This window comes from Ambystoma mexicanum, chromosome 13, assembly GCF_040938575.1.
Source record: "Ambystoma mexicanum isolate Mex_15411 chromosome 13, UKY_AmexF1_1, whole genome shotgun sequence".
Classification (NCBI taxonomy): domain Eukaryota; kingdom Metazoa; phylum Chordata; class Amphibia; order Caudata; family Ambystomatidae; genus Ambystoma; species Ambystoma mexicanum.
This window is the reverse complement of record NC_090938.1, coordinates 606,849,998-606,867,156: the sequence shown is the minus strand read 5'-3', so window position 1 is coordinate 606,867,156 and position 17,159 is coordinate 606,849,998. Positions and strand designations below refer to the sequence as shown.

Sequence of the window (17,159 nt, the reverse complement as noted above, 5' to 3'; positions counted from 1 at the left end):
ACTTATCGCCATGCCAAAAAAGAAACCGAGTGTGAAGAATTTAAATGAAGATCTTGAACATTAAAGATACAATAGCACCTTCGCGCTTCACTACGCTGAGTTGTGTTTTTGAACAAAGAGGACATTTTGAAGAGCTGAATACGGTGAGGTGTTTCAGAACCGCGGCACACAGTGCTCTAAGCTTTGGTCACATGGACTTTATGAGGAGTTTGGCGTAGGGCACAGATTCAAAGTTTGAGCACGTGCACGTACATATTGCGAAAAACGTGGGTTTATTTATTTATAGACATCGCTCAGTACAGATAATGCTTTACTGTAGCATCTCGTACACGAGGAGCTGCTCATAGGGTAACACAGTATGTGGAGTTAAATGAAAATCAATGGCAAAGTCCAGAACGTGTTGGGAAAGTAGTGAGAATATGCAAATGTACCTTTCACATTATATTTCTTTTAGCATAGTTACCCCACATATCTTTACAATGTTGACAGACATTACAAGGTCATGGTTTGACACGTCCATTTGTGTTCAAGAGTCAAAACCATGAACCCCATCAAGCCTGCACCAACGGTGCCGCAAAGCAGAAAAGGGCGCAATATAACCCTTGTCAAGAAACTGATCCAACACTGAAAAAAAAACCTGCGCTCGGTCCCTTCAGTAACTACAGCTTGCTCCCTCAACCCCTTCCTAACAAAATACACCCCACATGTTACTCCTTAAGAAAAACTTAAGGGATCCCCTTCTTAAATCTGTACAGTGCTGAGTTGTTCCCTGCCTAGGTTACGATGCTAGTACCATATACATAACGCTAAAACGTGTTTTGCGTATCTACTAGACCAAAGACCACTTTATTACCGAAATCTCCACAAATAGCCACACTGTGTAGATTTCAAAAATGCCCACCAGATGGCTATCAAGATGTAATGATGCATGCATTTTAAATAAAACGGAAATGTTTGCCTTATCCCAGGCATATGTAAATTATAAGGGGGGGGGGGATCTGGAAAACACCTTTAAATTGAACCGTCAGGTGCACTAGTTATTGTCACTATGACAATAAAAGTGAATCCGGATCAGACCTATGAAGCAGTCAAAATGGCTTTACTTTGACAGCAAAAAAAAGCTAAGCAAACCGCTGCCCCTTTTAGACAGCCAGCAGAACATGTTATTTATTTCCATTCTTAAAGAAGAAACACGCCACATCGCCCGCAGGCCTCAAGGCGCACAGGAAACAAACCAACGAACAAGCAAACAATAGAAAATCAAAATGGCTGAAGGAATTGGCTGGATATCAGAGAACAGGCCTAAGTAGCCTTAAACAGAAAGGCTTTTAGTTTCTTATTAAAAAATCATCCAATGATGTGACGGTTTTAAGATCCAAAGGAATTGGATTCCAAGTGGCAGGAGCGAAGATGTCGAAAGTAATTTTTCCAAACTTGACTGAACGAAACCTGGGTTGGCACAGTTTGGCCTGATCTAAAGGACCTCCGGGATTGTGTAGGAACGTACCTATGGATGCATTCACAGAGATAGCTAGGCACCATCTGGGTCAAGCACTTAAAAGTGAGTGTAAGGATTGTGAAGGATACACAGTGCTTGCCTGGCAGCCAATGCAGATTCTCCCTGGCAGCAGTAATAAGACTGCCTATTGGAGATGCCCAATACTGCTCTGACCGCCCCATTTTGCGTAACCTGAAGTGCTGAAAGGTACGATTGAGCCGATCCTGCCAGCAGACTATTACAACAGTCTAACGTCGAGTTCACTAGGGCAGAAGCAAGAATGGACATGTTTTTTAAACAGTAAGGTACGGGGCGTAAGTAGGCAAGATGTTTATTAATCCAACCATATGAGGCACGGATCTTCGCAACATGTGGCCTCATAGCATCCAATGTAACACCCAATGTCTTAACAGTCTCTGCAACAGGAACAGAGGCATTGGAAACTGTGAAGGACACATACTCTGGAGAGAGATTGTTTTGCATATGACTCGAAGCTGCAACAAGTAACTCTGTCTTGTCCGTATTAAGGGTGGAATTTTCCACCATCCAAGAATGGATGGTGGAATAGATGACGTTAATGGCCTGTGAATCCAGAGAATAGGTACCAGAGAGTTCCAGGATGACCTGGGGATCATCGGCATAACTGGTATACAGGACACCTAGGTCATCAAGTAAGAGAAGACAAGGAAGAATATAAACATTGAAGAGAGTAGGTGACAAAGAGTAGCCCCGTGGTACACCTCGTGTGAGAAGAGTGGGACAGGAGAAGGCGTCATTAAGTGCAACTCTAGCGATATGTGGACCCAGAAAGGAGTCAAGCCATTGCGTTGATAGATCGGAGCAGCCCACCAGAGATTGTAACCTAGTAGCCGAAGGCTTGTGGTTGACCAAGTCAAAAGTGGCCTAAAGATAGAGCAGCATCAGGAGTGCAGGATGACCGAGATTGACAATAGCCGCTAGATTTGCCTTAAGATCGAGCATGGAAGTCTCAGTCCCGTGACGTGCCCTATAGGCATCGCATCGCAGCACACCCACCCACATCACAACAATGCCTACTAAGGCACAGCCGCCTCTTCCTAAACCCACACCCTCTTCCTGACCCCTCTCACGGCATCTCCCCATCTCCCCCATCTGCCCACCCTCACCCAGTTTACACTCACTTGCTACCCAATCCTACCTCCTTCCTGCCACAACTCCACGGTATTCAGTGATTTTAACAAATGAAAAATAAACTGAATTTTTTGCGAACCAAAAAAATAACAAAATTTGTTAAAACTATATATATATGTATATAATTCGCTGACAACGCTCAAATCCTCCTACCCATCTCAGGAAATTACACCCAGGAAATCGTGGCTATTACCCAGATCTACGACATCATCCAGAACTGAATGGCCTCCCACAACTTGTGTCTCAAAGATGAGTAAACCAAACTACTCATTGTGTGCTCCCCCTTCATCTAAGAAATCTGGAGCCTTCTTATTCCTCTTTCTCCACAGATGACACCATCATTCCACCCTCTAAGCACGTACAGACACTTAGTGTCTATATCAACTCAGAACTCAACATGGCCAAACACATAAATGCTTTGGCCTCCTCCACAGCCTACACGGCTAAACGTATTGCCATAAGCAGATACCTTTCACCAGCCAACTGTCTGACTCTCACTCGAGCAATCATGTGTAGTAAACTGGACTATTGCAATGTTCTATTCACGGGCACCTCTGCCAAGAACGTATCCAAGCTACAACTTTTACAAAATAAGGCCTTAAAGGCAGCTTTGGGTCTAAAGCACTCAGACCTCATTTCTGCCATGAGACGCAATGCCCACTGGCTACCACTTAAAGCACAGATCAAGTTAAAAACTCTAGTGATCATGCACCGCTGTGTCCACAACAAAGCCCATTCTTACCTCAATCTCTGCATATCTGCTAAGACCTTGTGTGTTCCCTTAGATCCTCATCCAGCCTCACTCCCCAAACTCCTAGATTCAAACACAAACAAGCAGGCAGTCCCAGCTTCTGCATCACAGCTCCAACCCTGTGGAACTCACAAACTCCTGAAAATCTGGCTGTTCGATAAATATGATAAATCTGTACATTTAATCTGATCTGTAACTTTTCCTTTACATTGTCTGTGCACACCTACCTATTATGTATAAGCACTGTGATACCTCTGGGTTTGGGCGCCACACAAATGTAATAAATAAAAAGTGGTCTACAAGTTCTGGTACCAACACAGACCTAGAATGAGAGGTCTATGAAGGTTGGAACAAGCTGAGTGCTGAAACAGGAGATCTATCAGCTCTGGGACCAGCTCAGATCTGAAGCAGGAGAAGCCTTTCAAGTGTGAAGCAGGGGATCACTTAACTCTGGAGCTAAAGTAGATATAGAGAAGGCAAGCGCCCTCATCTTTAAAGTGAGCTACTTCTAAAGCAGAAGAGCTCAATCAATGCAAGAGCCAGCAGCTTAGAATTGGCGTTGGAGGTTCATTCAAAAGCGTAAGGCTCACACAGTGCTGCAATTCCTATTCAATAACAAAAGACTTAGCACTTAAAAAAAAAAAGGAGGAATCTAAGACTATGCACGGACATGCAGTAGGTCCAGTTCATGATCTCGTATGCATCAATTGCCTGCTGGTTTGAAGAAAAGCACACACAAAAAATAAATAGGCAAAAAATCTAGTAGGGTGCATAGACCGTGCAACCTCTGAAAAAGATTATTTCCACCAAGGATGACTGCTTAGAAAATAACCCTTGGAATTGCATGGAGTAAGACAGTACATCACCTTTGCTGCAGCTCCAAACCCCCCTCCTTGCCCCCCTAAACAGTAGATCCCGACATGGAAGGGTCTAATACCACCATTGGCTCCTTTTAATTTTTATGTGGACTTTATTCTAATGCAAAGATGTTGGAATGAAAACACTAGGAGCATGGCCTCTCGCATAAGCACAGTACTATCATCCAAGTGCCATGCAGCTCATGCAAATCTATGTCTATAGGCCACTTACAAAAGGCCGTACCTGCTGATTCCACCACAAAAAGGGAGCAGTCCGCAAGTGTGGCCTTTTTGTAACTTGCCCTCTTGGGGCAAGCTCTCTTGGGCCCTCCCCACCGCTCCCACACGCTTCACCCCACCCCAGAGTCCTCCATTGCTGTGAGTCCATCTCTGACCACCTTCCCCATTCCACCCCACCCACTTACCTACAGCAGGCTCTATCAGCCTCCTAGATACTACAGACCCAGAAGCCCAGCACACAGCACACTGTGCTTTTGTGACCTGGGTGATTTAATACAAACATACCTAAGTAACATGAAGTCTGCGTATTTGTTAATGTTTAAAAAGGAGCATTAGGGCAAATCTATAAGACGTTTAAAGTGCAACAGTTCATCTAAAACGAACACAAAATTATAGTTGCCATCGCATGTGGAAGTTTCATTTGTGGCACCCTTTATATTAGCTTCTCACTCCCCAACAAAGGCCTTGGTTACTGGGCTATGCTCTATTCCAAGGAGGTGCTTTTAGCCCCTGCTAATCAAAATCTATTTATATTCAATATATATCGATACCTGGATATTTATAAAAAGCATTTGTTTGCACCCACCAAAAAGTCACTTTGTTTTTGTTTCTTGATTAGAACAATTTAGACATGTTCTTTAGTGTTAAAGTCTTCTTGTTGATGTTACTGTTCCATACAGTGCAAGTTTAGAAAACTAATTTTAGGAATAACACGTTGGGTTGTTCCAGAATGCACCCTACAAGTTGTAGGAGAGCACAATTGTTTGTTTGTTTATTGTACAATTTAGGATTTATTTATTTCAGGTAAAATGTGTCTTACTTAGATCAAGTTCACAGAAAATGTAGGGCAATCTCAACAATGTCAAGAATATGTAATATGTATGGCAGTGATTTCCTGGCAATGCAGGTTTAAATATCATATCAAGCACATTGCTGGTCAAAACAGGGGACTTCCAGAGATACAATGACTATGATAGACCATGAATGGCAGCAAGACGTACAGGGCTTTCAAAAAGTGTTTTACCTTTAATATCACAGAACTGCTGCAGTCGGCCATATTCTGTGTCTTGGTGTTGCTGGAGTCTTTGAAGAAGAATCTTCTCCTGGACTCGACAGATATCCTGGGTATCAATTTCCAGATAACTGCGCTGCCTAGCGCCATGCCAGGCAATCAGACGGAGTGCGATCCATTGCTTTACAAGGCTAGACAGGGACCTCTTGGGCTCTGGTGACCTGCGATTCCAGACCAGGAAAGTCACTGCTGCTCCCAGGACGACAATCAGAAGAGCCACTGAAAGAAGCATCTTCCTGAGACTATAAAGAGAAACACAAAGCACACAGTTCAAAGATTGAGTGAATGCGACACTTGGTTGGGAGACGGCTTTTGCATGGTTATGTTTGTGCACCTGCTTGTTACTTATTGCAATGTCAAGATAGCAGTTAATCTTTTGCTTTGTGTGAGAAACTAAAGGGTCTCTCGCCTACTAGTCCCCGGGAATCAATCTTTCTCTCTCAGGTGGCCAGGGCACAGTCATCGTGTTTGGATCCAAACCCTGGGTGTAGACCAGTGCGAGAGGATCTCCTGGTGAGAGGTCCTCGGGGAGTGGGGTTGGGACGCCCGCTGGCGAGACGAGGTATCTCCCCTTCAACACCTTTACCCAATCCTATGTGAGAAATCTGAAGGTGTCTCACCTGCTAGTCCCCGGGGATCTGTCATCCAGGTGGCCAGGACACGCCATCGCTATTGGATCCAGTTCCTGGGGTGGACCAGTGCGGGAGGATCACCTGGATGGGGCATCTTCAGGGAGTGGGACACCAAAGGGTGAGACGCGGTATCCCGTATAACATCTTTTCCCCCTTCTACGAGGTAGGATACCTAGAAACTGAAACCGCCCCCCCCCCCTTTTCAAGCACAAACTCTTTCTCACGGACAATTTATTGTGAGCGACAACGGACTAACATCAGAGCTGTATACCCGACATGTCCCAACGCAAGGGTCAAGCCTCAGTCAGGCAATTACTGATAATTACACACACAAACACGACTTCCATCACCCTTCCCCACACGGTAAAAAGGCAGGGCATGAAAGCACACTTGGGGTAAGGCAAAACAAACGAGGAAGCAGCAATTACGAGATGGCAGTTTAAACCGAGGAGAATGGCAGCGAGATCACAGAGGATGACAAGGAGGGAATTACCATTGCCCTTTTCAACTCAAAACCATGACTTTCAAGAAGCATCAATGAAAAGAAACATAAGACCAGGGATTGCAGCTGATGAACGGTGTAGCGTGTGTCAAAGGTACACGGAGCCCTCCAGCATTGATAGCCAAGGTGGGGAGAAGCAATTGCCACTGTGGTACTGTCCTTGACTCCAACAGCAAAGTAACGCCAATGAGTTCAGCACAGCCGGTGAGTTGGAGAAATGTATAGCAGACCGGACTGTGTTATGCTCAAGGTTGCAAGGGGCAACATTGTATGAAGAAAGAGAACTGGAATACAATTGAACTTTGTGAAACCAAGATAGGTAGATACAGAGTGGTCCTGCGCCCTGTGGGTGCTCACTCGAAGGTCTCTGTTTGGTGAGCCGCCCCCTTCTGAGCGAGGAATAATTGTTGAACTGTAAAATCGAAGTGGTCCTGCGGTGGGTTACGTTGAATCCCGTGTCCACTCGAAAGTCTTTGATTGTATGTAAACTGAAGTTAGTCTGAACCCAGCTGAGGGGACTAATTGTACAAAAGGGGTCTAAGCAAGGAAGAGGGGGATCCTGGGTGAACAGTAACGCACCCGAGAAGTTTGAGGCAAGTGTGAACCCGACTGAGGGATGCCTACAAAGTGAAGTTGGTCTGAACCGGACTGAGGGAGGCTAATGGTGGAAGAAGGATCAGAGACCGGCTGAGGGAGTGAAGGGTGAAGAGTAAAGCCAGAGTGAAGAGTAAATCGCCTGACGTGAATATTGTGAAAGGAGTACATCAGGTCCTCTGAGGCAAGAGACTTTTCACAAAAGAGACTTGGGTACAGAAGGCCCTGATGTCGATGAAAGAAACAGTGACATCGTGCCAGAGTAGCGCAGGAGTGTGCTGTGCTCGAGTGACCCACCTTGTCCTGTGCTAAAAATGGGGAAGGAAGGCCCACGGCCTAACAACCCGACTTGTCATTTTGTGAACACTTCTTTCGTATTGTGAACATTATCCCACACTATTTTGTAGCATAGCAGTAAGGATTGGCAATAGGTTTTTTTTTTATTTTTTAGTATAGGCCTTTTTTATTTGACTAGACTCCCCCAGGGCTGTATTATTATTAGGTGATGGTTGTAGCTTGCTCCCATCTTAGATTTAGGTTTACATAGGTGTTTTTCACACCCCTGATAAAGTTTAATAAACACCCTTTAACTGTGATTACTTGTGTCCGTCTTACTTCGATACCATGGCTTCCTTACACCTACCAGGTAGGAGAGCTTGAGACTTCAACTCCCCACCCACTTGCCTACATGAACACTTTTACACAGACAGTGCACTCTGGGGAAGGGCACACTCCCACCCGAGCATTACATTGGACATGTACCGCTAATCAGGTCAGGAAAAGTCAAGCACTTGACTTTAATCACATACATCTGATATCCATTAGCTCTCCCCACAGAGATAAAAGGCGGAACATAGAGAAAAACTCTGAGCAAGGTGGAACACGAGAAGGAGCAGATCTTCTGGGGTGAAGGCGAACCTACTGGAGCACAGCGACCAATCGAGGTACTAGAGAAAAGGGTAGAGAAACCCCTGAAGTTCCCTGCAGGAGGTAGTTGCCTCCGGGAAGCCATGAAGGAGACGTGAATAAAGCCATTACAGACAGGAAACCATCACAAACAAGAAGAAACCTGCATTGTGTTTCAAGGACGCCATCGACCCTCCCGGGTGAACAACAAAGTTGGGGAGAAGAGGCCAAACCTGTGGTAATAACCTTGACTTGTGAATCAAAGCCGCAGAGACAAGAAAGGAACTCGCACAACCAGAGTTCGTGGAAGACACAAAAGGCCGGTTTGTGTCAAAGAAAGATTGAAGCCACAACAGTGTATCTCACAAGTGAAAGTTGCGCACATGCTGATGAGACGCAAAAGAAAGACAACCAGTGATGAACTTTTAAGTGGCTGATAACTGTGAAGCCAGTGATGCAGAGTAGTGGAGTGGTTCGGCGAAAGGAAGTAGCCCACTCGAAAGTCTCAGCAAAATGTGAAATGGTGTGTTATAAAGCGGCAAAGTAAACGAACTCTGAGATGCGTAAAGGTCAAGATTAACTTGTGAACTGAACTACCAAGATTCAAATTAACAAGGGGGGGTCCTGGGAGTCCCTCTGCCAGACATTAGTCCTGGTTACGAGAGACTTACCCAGAGTCTTTAGCTCACTATCATTCACAGAGAAGAAATATCCCAAACATATCAGTCTTTGTCCTGCCCTGGGCAGTCCAGAACCGAAATGCTAGGCAATTCTCCTCTGAACAAGAGTACCAACAGCAACCCCTGACATGTGTTTCGGTCTGGTTGGACCTCATTAGTAGGGTGGAGCTGTGCCTCTCCAAGAAAAGTGAGCAAGACGTCCACGTCTGGATTCCCCTAGTAACTTAGGGTGACATCCAAAATTACTTAAATATGCAAATTAACAAGGGGGTCCTGGGAGTCCCTCAGCAAGACATTAGTCCTGGTTACCAAGACCAAGAGACACTGGGGCAATTAACATAAGAGTGTGAGCTGAAGACAAAGTGGTCCTGCAGAGGTGTATGACAAAAGCCTCCTGGTTTGGTTTGTTATTTGGAATGTTGTTAGTTCTTCACAGGCAATGGCATATGGGATATGGGATAAAACGTGCGCTGGCTGGGCGGGGGAATATGCAGAGGCAGTGGCCTCCCAAGTGAAAAAGTGAGAGGAAAGAGTGCATACTGCAGGGGGTGAGGAACAGGGAGAGGGGGCGTGGGGATACCTCACACTGCCATGGCAGCTGACATCAGGGTACTGACATGGGACTTTAGCGGCCTGGGCACGTATCTGCGCAGAAACCGGGTGAAATCCTTCCTTCACAGGAAAACAAATCTCTATAGCACTGCTGCAGGAAACCCACTTAACACACAAAACACCATGGCTAAGGTTAAGGACCACTGGGGCGGGCAAGGTTACGGAGCGGTCTACTCTAAATATGCAAGGGGTGTTTTTACATGGATAAGTGCAGCGGTTCCATTCCGGTTACTAGGGATGGACGCTGACCCGGGTGGGAGGTATCTGATACTGAGGGGCCACGTAGAACAGGTTGAACTATGCATAATTAACTATTTTCCTAACTGTGGGATCCCAACACCCCTTACCAAAATATGTGCTAAGATAGTCCCACTTCTAAACTGTTTTTCCATCTGGGGTGGGGACTTCAACTGTGTACGAGACCTGAACTTAGACAGATCCAACCCGCCAGCTACCCAGACAGTAGCCTCCACCGAGGCACTGAACACAACACTGGACCTAGTTGATGTATGGAGGGAGCTGCACCCAGAAGACAGGGGTTACTCGTATTACTCCTCTCCCCATAGCCTGTATACCAGATCGACTATCTATTCCTGGCAAGAACCCACCTAGCACATGTGGAATCAATACAATACCTTGGCATGTCAATCTCTGACCACTCGCCACTGATGCTTGAATGGAATATGCTGGGTCCGCGCCCCCCCATACCAATGTGGCGCATGCCTATAGACGCCCTGACTTTAGGGAAGAATTGCAATGTAAACTAGAAGAATATATAAAAAGGAATGTGGGTAGCGTTAAGGAATGGGGCACGGTGTGGGAGGCAATGAAAGAAGTGGTCCGAGGGGAAGTTATCGCTAGTGCGGGTGGCATCAGGAAAACACTGAGGGTGGAATTGTGGAAGTGAGAGGAGGAAATCAGACAGAAGCAAAAGCGCCCGGGAATGGAGGGGCAGGGGAAGAGCTGAGACTATTGGAACTAAGACGCAACTGTCAGGACGCCTAGGGGAGGTTATCAAAATTTGATTATAAGGTTAAAATGACTCGAGCCCATGCAGAAAGGGATAAGCCAGGCAGGCTACTAGCGTGGCTGTGCAAGAGGGAACACCCGAGGCACCCGACTAAAGAACTTAAGGACAGGGCAGGCACAGCACACAAAACACAAGCGATCAATGGCACCTTCATGGCATTTTACTCTTCCCTATATAGTCACGAAAACCGGGCTCCGCAGGAAGACATATTGGGCACATTAGATGAAATAGGCCTACCTAAGTAGAACACGGCGTAGCGCGAGGGGTTGGATATGGATATTTCAGCAAAAGATATATCTGAGGCGATCAGATCACTGGCCACGAGCAAGATACCAGGGAGCTACAGACTTCCCCAGAGTTCTAGAACACATACGAGTCAGCCCTAACTCCCATAATCCTCAAGGTATTTAAGGAGGCATATAAGAAAGAAATACTACCGGGAAGTATGAGGGAAACTCTGGTTGTACCAATACCCAAACCTGTGAAACCTACTGATGAATGTGATTCGTATAGGCCACTAGCAATGCTAAATTATGATAGTAAGATCCTTACTATTATACAGGCCCAGCGGCTAACCAAGGTTATTGGAAATTAGGTACACAAAGACCAAAACGGTTTCATTCCTGGCCGCAAGACGGCATTAAATCTGCGCAGGCTACAACACGTACTAGCGCAAACAGCGGATTCACAGGCACACAAGGTCAGAATTTTGCTGGATGCCATAAAAGCATTTGACTCGTTATACTGGGAATGGCTGATGGCAGTGTTAGAAGAATTTGGGTTCGAAGAACAATTTGTTAAATGGGTACGAATACTCTATATCAAGCCTGTGGCAAGAGTTAAATCTGGGATGGTGGTGTCGCCGGTCTGGGACATTGAAGGAGGTACCAGGCAGGGATGCCCGCTATCACCCATGTCATATATACTAGGGCTTGCGCCGATAGGCATCTATTTGCAGAAGCAGTTTCCAGAGGCTGGCATCTGGGTAGGGGGTGTTAACCACTTGGTTTCGCTATGCGCGGACGACGTGTTACTGTACCCGAGGCATCCTCACCTCAAAGTCCCAACGATACTCGATGTCCTAGAGAATTATGCTAAGGTGTCTGGGATTCGCTTTAGCAAAGAAAAATCTTGCATTTTTCCAATAGCGGGCCTAAAGGGGAAAGACAAGGGTGAACTACTGGAAATAGCGCTCAGATGGGAACTGGAAACATTTAAATACGTAGGGTGAATATTAGACACACCAGAACAGATCCATGAGAGCAACACGTCAACAGTAATACAGGGCCTGCGGTACTACATGAAATTCTCGTCCAAACTGCTGTTATCCTTAATGGGTAAGGTGGCCATCACCAAAATGATTATTTTACCAAGATTCCTGTATTATTTTCACAATGTCCATTATCACATCAAGGTCTCTTTCTTCTGCTTATTAGACACACTCCTGTGCGACTTCTTGTGGGGTACTGCCCGTCACAAACTGTCACTTGTCACACTGTGTCTGCCCTATAAAGAGGGTGGGTGCAGCTGCCGCATCTCGAGAAATACTACCTTGCAGCCCAGCTCAGTTTCATAGCTAAGTGGCTATCCGACGAAGCCACGTCAGAAACAGAGCTTCTACCATGTCTGGTGGCGCCAAAACACTTAAAAGAAATATTATGGGTGCATTTAGGTTGCTTAGGGAACGTTCCCATGTTGGTGGCACTGGGCAGAAGGGTATGGAATAGGGCTATGACACTGCTAAAAATGGTGCGCCCCTACTTTCCGAGAACCCGATTGCAGCTGATGTCTGTAAGATCACCACATACGTGATAGTGGCAAAAGACTGGAAGAAGTGTGGTATTTACACCTGGGGCGACCTGTATGAAGATGGAACCTTCCGAGAGTTTGAATCCCTACGAGAGAAAGAGGGGCTACCTGGGGGGCCGTTCCTGTGGTACCAGAGAGCCCGGAAGGTGGCTAGGGAGAAATGGGATGGATGGCCAGAAGAGCCGACACCAAACCCCTTGTTAACACTAATGCACAATCTGGGAGACAACTGGAGACCGGTGTCCAGACTGTATAGCTCAATAACAGACGGACCAAACCCCAGAGGCACACTGCTGAATGAGAAATGGGAAAAGGATCTAGGTACTGATATCACGGAAAAGGAATGGGAAAGGATATTCATATATCCCAAGGAAGTGTCAAGGAACTCCCGCTTCAGGCTGATACAACTGAACGAACGTACTGTATCATATGTACATGACCCCGCACAGGATAGCTACATTCAGCAATACTACACGACCAATATGTCCCTGGTGTGCACTGGGTGATGCAGACCTGATACACATGTTCTGGGGCTGTGTACGAGGGCAAAAGTTCTGGGCAGCGATAAAACAAGCCTGCAGGAAGGCTGGGATACTGAGACATGAATGGACACTGAAAGAATGCTTGTTAGGCGCATACCCCAGAAACAGTAAATACAAACATAAAGTCAGGTTTATGGATATGGCGTGCATATGGGCCAAAAGATCCATTGCAATGGCCTGGAAATCAGCTAGGGACCCACTATATGCGTGTTGGTATGGAGAATTTGAACGCTGGGCTGAGGCTGAGACTAGAGTTTGGTTGGAGGGGGCACACGGAATTGGCACAGATGGAAGCAACAGGTGTGCAGCGTGGAAACTGTTGGTCTGGAACATGTTTCACCTATCAGACACAAACCCCCTTGTACACTACTATGCCCTCTATCGGCGAATACCATCACTGGATTGAATAAGACTGTTGGATAATTAGAGGAAACTAGGGTGTCACTGCTAAACTGTTGATAGTATCCACAACTACTGGGCCTCTTGCCACACTGCACCCGCACAAAAAAGATATGTACTAAAATGCCTGATAAGTGAAGAAAGTTGTTTGTGGTTATCTTGTTTATTGTTAATATTGGAATGTTGCTATGACAACATGGACACATTTGCTATGATGTAAGTAATTGATATGCGAACAATTGTATTTTATAAATGCCAATAAAAACACATTAAAATAAATAAAATGACAAAAGCCTCGCACATTTGAAAGTCTTCGACATCACAAAAAAGGTCCAAGCCCGACTGAGGTAGACCAGAAGTGTGATAAGTTAGGGGAAGGGAATCCCTAACGAAGGTGAATTAAGCTTGGGGAAGGGAACCCCTGCAAGTGCTATGATTGGGAGGTCCGAGCCTGGATCAGGGAGACCTGTGTGAACTGTTAAAGCTTTGAAACATCTGAGCCAGACAGAGGGAGACCTACATGAACTTTTTGAATGCTGGAATAAGTGACTTTAACGTGAGCTGCCTTTGTTTTGAGCTGCCTTTGTTTTGAGAACCTGAGACAGAGTGCGTCATCCTGTCTATGGGGGCTGCCTTACTCCGTGCTGTCCAACGCGGGGAGGACAGCTGGCTCAGTCACTTTGATCCTTTACGTTAGAACACTGATTTTACTTTGCATAATTATTCCCCTTTACACATGTTGTGTATAAGAGATAGGGCAGGCATTAGGTTTTGTTAGTATAGGTCATTTTAATTTGACAAAGACAGACTAGGACTCTGTTTTCTTTATTATTTGATGGTAGAGACTACTCCCATCATAGCTATAGGGCACAGCAGGAGTTTTTCCAAACCCCGAAAATTGAATAAACGTTTTGAAACTTGTACCTCTTATGTCAGTGTCATACTTCTGATTCCATGCTTCCCTTACATTTGTTTAAAATGTACTCCCTTTTCTATGCTTAAAAGCAAGCATTCCAGAAGTGCTTTGATTCACGGGGAGTGGTGCACATGAAAGTGGGCAGGGCTGCTATGGAGTTAGCAGAATGTGACCCGTACTATATAGAGAGTTAGCAGAATGTGACCCTTAGTATATAGCGGTCAGTCTCATTAATAACCACTAAACACAGCATCTCTATCCCCACAAGATTGTGCACACAATAAATACAAATATCCCTTCTGCTTCCCTACCCCAAGAATAGTTAACAAAATATTTCAAGAAGCTTCACATTCTTTTCACCATACTTTCTTTCTTTACCCTAGATAGCGACCTTAGGTATAAACTGCCAAATACTCAAATTGTGGCCCTTGAGTTATTTTGCACTACAACCCCCATGGTGCTTCACCACTAACTGTGCTGTCTATGGCTAATGAGAGTATAACCCCAAAACACCTTGAGGGTCTCAAGTTGAGTACTTGTGACCAAGGCTTCAGAGCTATTACAACTGACTGTCTCAGTGTGGTCTCCACAGCAGTTTATCAAAGCTTACATTTACCCTATGTCACAGATGGCCTCAAGAACACACCAACACTTGAAGACAGCTCAAGGGTTATTTTTTTACTATTCAGAGGGCTCTATAAGGGCCCTCCTTCTAAATAATCTAGAAATGTGCATTCCCTCTCAAACCCTGGTGTCGCTCAGTTCCAAGATGGTCACAAGAGGTTGGTTAACCCCTACTATCTAAAGTCTGTCTTACTATATGTATACCTTAACTATCAAAGACTCCCTCAGAGAACAGTGCAGGTGGTCCCAGCTCTAGAATCCCAGAGATGGCTTAGATTGGATTTTTGGAGCCTTCCAGACACTCGGGCCCCACTTGCCTTTCTCTAACCCTAACAAGCCAGACTACTCCTCTCCCTAGGTCTTGCTGTCACTTTCCCTTTCTCCTCCTCCTCCTCCTCTCCTCCCTCCTGCTCCACCCACCATCTTATCTTTCTCCCCGGTCACTTCCTCTTCTGTCCCACTGATATTCTTCCCTCTACTTCCTCCAACCTTCGTTCTTACTCCCTACTACTCTCTTTCGCCACCCTCTACTACCCCCAGTACCCTCCCCTCTCCACTTCACTACTTCTGTCTCGACACTACTACTAGCCCTCTCTCCAATGTTGTACTACTCCCCTCATCCTACCACTACTCTCTTCTCTACACTACCACTCACTCCACTCACCACACTGCTACTCACTCCACCGAGACCATCTCCTTCAGTCACTCTCCTCTCACTCTCTAATCTCCCACTACTAATACAACTCACACACCTTTCAAGCATACTCAAACTTCGGTACCACTTTCTGTCCCTTTGCACACTGCGACGATTCACAGGATCTTGTCATTTCTCCTCAAGGGGGAGCCCTTCCCTGTGAGGCTAGGGAGGTGAGGCTGATAGCAATAGTCCCCCTAGGAGTGGTGAAAAGTAGGACCTCACAGGAGAGACTACCCTCATGGGCATAAGGACTCACGTTCCATGAAGGAACTCCGTGACCCATTTTCGCTTGGGACCAAGTCACTGTCAGAAATCCCTGATAACACTATTGTCTGTTAAGGTAATGTCTCTTCTGTTTTTGATCCACAAAGTAATATGACCAATGAAGAAGTGCCAAAGAAACCAGCATACTAATAACAGGTTGCCTTATCTAGTACTGGAAGGGTTGGTCACAAGGAGAATAAAGATGATCTCAACAGTAAAGAGGGGCTTTGACCTTACGCTGAGGAGGATCCAGCCACAGGAAATAAAGATAGCGAAAAGTCTGAAATAGAGGGAGAAGCCAGCCCAACCCGGGAAGTTCAAACCTGGGAACGCAAAGGTGCAAGAATGCTGATCCCCAGCGGCGGGATCCTCCAGGAATGGCTGGCGCAGCACTGGGGTGGAAGCCAAGCTCCTGACCAGTGGAAGAGTGGGAAACAAGACAATGGTGGTGTGTAACGCTCACCTGATTCCCACGGAGGCGCTGGTCTTGGCAGGGTGGTAACTGTATCTTGAAAAGTGAAGTGCAGGACTCGATTGGCTTCCGGGGCTGGGACTCTTCGCACTGTGTGTCTAACTCGAAGAGTAAGATGTCTGCAGGTGAAAGAATATGGGGTTAATGACCTGGGATTGTCGGGTGTCTCTCTCTCTCCCCCTCTCACTTTTCCGTGGAGCCCCAAGGTCAACGTGCTCACCTTAGATAGGTGAATGCTGGACTCTCCATCTGCGTCTGGTGCAGGGTGCCGTTACCAGTTCCTTAACTGGGTTGAAACGTAGGCCTCTTGACTTCAGAGGATTTCTAACCGTCGTTAACTGCACGAACGGGGAGTTTCCGGGCCCCTTTAATGTCCTTACAGTCTTTAGGTGCGTGGGCACGTTAGTATGGAATAGGGCTCTGTATAATGTTCTTTTCAAATGGTGCCTTTTGTCTTGCAGGGCTCTTGAGGCGGAAGATGGTGGTTTGAAGAGAGCCGGAGTTCGAGCCAGCGCATAGGAATGAAGCGCTTGGGAGTGCGTAAGTAAGTGCCTGTTGCCTGCCTTCGAAATGCACTCCAACTGTCTCTTTTCTTTTGCAGGTATGAGTTTGGATGCTGAAGAGACTCTGGAAAACGCCAGAGTATTTGCAGGCGCCTAAATGTGGAGGGCGCGATGGCGCGTGAGTAAATAGCCTGCCTAATGTCTCTCCTTTTCTCTTTCAGGTGCAGGAATGCAGCGTGGAAGAAAACCGGAATTCGAGGGGTGCCGGTAAGTAAATTCCCCACAGGAATAATTATGCTTTTGTCTTCACAGGCTTTTATAATGGCGGAGGAGCAGCGCGAAGAGTTGGTAACTGCCGATGGATCAGGTAAGGAAAGCGCTGCGAGTGA

The 17,159-nt window shown here is 46.1% G+C and overlaps 1 protein-coding gene across 6 annotated transcripts in view; it reads right to left on the bottom strand.

Moving 5' to 3' along the window:
- The window catches only part of GHDC (GH3 domain containing), a 410,758-nt gene that overhangs the window by 360,471 nt on the left and 33,128 nt on the right, over window positions 1-17,159 (bottom strand). For all 6 annotated transcript variants that reach the window (XR_011283072.1, XM_069634469.1, XM_069634467.1 and 3 more), the window contains one exon: window positions 5,541-5,830. Coding sequence is in view for 5 of the 6 variants with exons in the window: in XM_069634469.1 (XP_069490570.1) it covers window positions 5,541-5,820 (280 nt within the window). In the remaining variant the exon portion in view is untranslated. The remainder of the gene's footprint in view (window positions 1-5,540; window positions 5,831-17,159) is intronic.